The 3,078-nt window shown below is 51.0% G+C and overlaps 1 protein-coding gene across 2 annotated transcripts in view; it reads right to left on the bottom strand.

Annotated features, from left to right (window-relative positions):
- The window catches only part of lmnb2 (lamin B2), a 23,069-nt gene that overhangs the window by 16,282 nt on the left and 3,709 nt on the right, over positions 1-3,078 (bottom strand). For both annotated transcript variants that reach the window (XM_015398320.1, XM_015398319.1), the window contains exons 4-8: positions 2,804-2,929; positions 1,633-1,731; positions 593-664; positions 391-516; positions 100-320 (exon numbers count right to left, since the gene is read on the bottom strand). In XM_015398320.1, the coding sequence (XP_015253806.1) occupies positions 100-320; positions 391-516; positions 593-664; positions 1,633-1,731; positions 2,804-2,929 (644 nt within the window). The remainder of the gene's footprint in view (positions 1-99; positions 321-390; positions 517-592; positions 665-1,632; positions 1,732-2,803; positions 2,930-3,078) is intronic.

The raw sequence follows: 3,078 nt of genomic DNA, 5'->3' as shown, positions 1-3,078 counted from the left end.
CCCCTCCTTCATGGCTACCTGTGCTCCTCCCCCTCCAGCAGCTACCTGTGCTCCTCCCCCTCCAGCAGCTACCTGTGCTCCTCCCCCTCCAGCAGCTACCTGTGCTCCTCCCCCTCCAGCAGCTTCCTGTAGGCGTTGATCTCCATGTCCAGAGCCAGCTTGACGTCCAGCAGCTCCTGGTACTCGCTGAGCTGAGCGTTCATGCGCTCCCTCAGCTCCGCCATCTCCTGCTCCTTGCCCTCCATGGCGCGGCGGTGCTTGTCGCGCTCTGCAGACAGCATGTCCTCCAGCTCTCTGATGCGGTCCTCTGAGGCAGACACCTATGAGCAGGGCGGGTGAGTGAGCGGGCGGCAGCGGGACTCGGACTCGCTGCAGGAGGAGGAGTCCTACCTGCTTCTGCAGGGCGCTCAGCTGGTAACCCAGGCTCTCTATCCTGCTGCGGGACTCCTGCAGCTCCTCCCGGGCGGCGCCCATGGCCTTGTCGTTGATCTCTGAGGACATCTGGGCGTTATCCAGCTGGAAGGACAGCGACAGTGAAGCTGTGGACCAGAACAGGGAGCAGCAGATGGAGGGAGGAGAGGGAGGCTCCTACCTTAGCCTGGAAGGTCTGCTCCAGCTCCTCCTTGTAGAGGGAAACCTGCTCATCATGCTGCCTCCGCAGGTCCTGCAGGATCACAGAGTCAGGAGATACTCAGCAGAGATCATGGACCTCCATCACGCAGCATCTGTTCACCAGCGAGCATCAGAACCAGCCTTTGGGTCATCGGGGAGCATCGGGGAGCATCAGGGAGCATCGGGGAGCATCGGGGAGCATCGGGGAGCGACCCACAGAGCTGCTTCTGGTGACAGTGAAGGCCGAGCCGCGTCGCTGCGGCGGCTTCACCCTCATCTCTGCAGACCTTTTCCTCACTGGGTCAGACTAACACCTGATGGACTCACCTCATCTAATCATCCTGGAGCCGCGTCTCATTTCCATCACTACTTTATGGCATTAGGTTAATCAGGCTGTTAGATACAATGAATAACCAACAGATAATCTGATTTAATCCACTGTTTGCTACAGTGGATTATTTTATATCTAAAGTTTAAATTAAAAATGTTTGATATTTTTAGAAGCGATCCATAAATGTGAAGCTAGAACAGGAGAATTGAAGTGAACATGTGAACACAGAGTTCAATCTGCAGCTCCTGCAGGAGCAGCCAGGTTAGAAATGGGATTTACATCAGATTATGTGTTAAAGACATTAGATTATTAATCTCTGGTTTCATCCTGGAATTACTGGGAAGCAATACTAATTTAAACTAAGGTATTCATTTAAAACTACTAGATAATATTTTTTTTGTTTGAAATCTAATTGCTGCTAGCTTGAACCGCCCCCTCATATGTGCACCTCCACAGATTAGCGAGCTGCTAACGGGCTCGGTGGCACCGCTGATCCTGATGGTCATCGATGTGGACTGGTTAAACTGGATAGACTGGGAGGAATCCCAGCAGGGGGCGCTGGCGGTACGGGCCCCTGGTGAGGCAGCTAGCAGTGGTTTGGAAACAGCTAAATCACGCCATGACCTCTCAGTCGGATGGGACTTCCTGTTAGCTGGACGCTAACGGTTTGACGCTAACAGATAGCTTACCTGCAGAGCCTGGGCCAGCTTGAACTCGTAGTCCTGTCTGACTCCAGAATCCACCTCCACGATCCTCTGCTCCTGCCGGTGGCGACTCTCACGCATCTCCTGAGGACAAACACAGCGCCGTGACGCCTGATCAGGCCGACAACCCACCAGGAACTCATCACCATGGAAACCACAATGCTGGTTCATTATTTCAGGCCAATTAGATCAACTGATCTGGATTCTCATTTAAAGTCATATCAAACAAACCAGCAACAGAATCACCGCCAGTAGCCACGGCGCTGGGATTACAGCAGCCTGCAGGCGGCGCTGGGATTACAGCGGCCTGGAGGCGGCGCTGGGATTACAGCGGCCTGCAAGCGGCGCTGTTGCAGCCTGCAGGATCATCTGAAAGCAGTGAACTGATGTTCTGGGCTTCAGACAGTTTGGCGTTTAGAGAAACGCCACGCAGCCAGAAACAGCCTAACGTTTCTCCACCATCAGGGTTAGCCTCCCTGTGCAGCATCTGTCTGCAGGAAGACGTTCCACTGGTAATTTCCCAGTCAGTGGATGAACTAAGCAATAAATCCATATATAGCCCATGGATCCTATAGTTTAGTCTGTAGACTAACATTAGTCTACAGACTAACATTAGTCTGTAGATTCAGACTGACTGGAAGACATTGACTGAGTTAGATGCTGACATTGGGTCTAAGGTTAGAAAATAGAAAGTCATTCACTGGGAAATGTTAATGTAGTGAATGTTTATTAAATGATGATGTGTAAAATGTAATCACCATCAATCAATTTATCACTTTTGGCTGATCTGTATCATTCTGCTCCATTAATGTTATTGTGATTTGTTTATATTAGGTGATTCATAGACGTCATAATGACTCTGCAGTGTGATTGGTCTGTTTATTTATTCTAAGTTAATCTGCTGATGCTCTCAAACAGCCAGTCTGTGTCAAAGTGAGGAATTTATCTTTATTTAAAGTCTTCAGTTCCTGAAAATGAGAACATCCTGGTTGTTTGATGCTGCAGAGCATTGATTGTTTACATTGCGAACGGTCTAAGTGGGGAGTACCAATATGGCGGCCGGTGGCTTCACTTTAACCCCGTACTCCCAGCAGCTATCAGCCAACCAGAGAGCAGAGATGATCCCAGCTGCAGGCGGCGTCCCGCCATCACTCACCTCCTCAAACATGTTCTTCCTGAACTCCAGCTCCTCGCTCAGCGACTGACAGCGGTTCTCCAGGTCCACTCGCATCAGGGTCTCCGCCTCCAGCTGCCGCTTGGCCACGGCGTGGCCGTCCTCGGCCTGGACACAGGACGACATTTAGCAGAGAACATAGAAACAACCTGCAGCTCACATCTACTATAGAGTTCACTACTTCTATAGAGGAAGAAAAGTCGCCTTTAGGAGACTACAGTCGCCTTTAGGAGACTACAGTCGCCTTTAGGAGACTA

The sequence above is a fragment of the Cyprinodon variegatus genome, unplaced genomic scaffold (assembly GCF_000732505.1).
Source record: "Cyprinodon variegatus isolate N-32 unplaced genomic scaffold, C_variegatus-1.0 Scaffold926, whole genome shotgun sequence".
Classification (NCBI taxonomy): domain Eukaryota; kingdom Metazoa; phylum Chordata; class Actinopteri; order Cyprinodontiformes; family Cyprinodontidae; genus Cyprinodon; species Cyprinodon variegatus.
The sequence above is the reverse complement of the archived record's forward strand: the minus strand, read 5'-3'. Positions and strand labels throughout refer to the sequence as shown.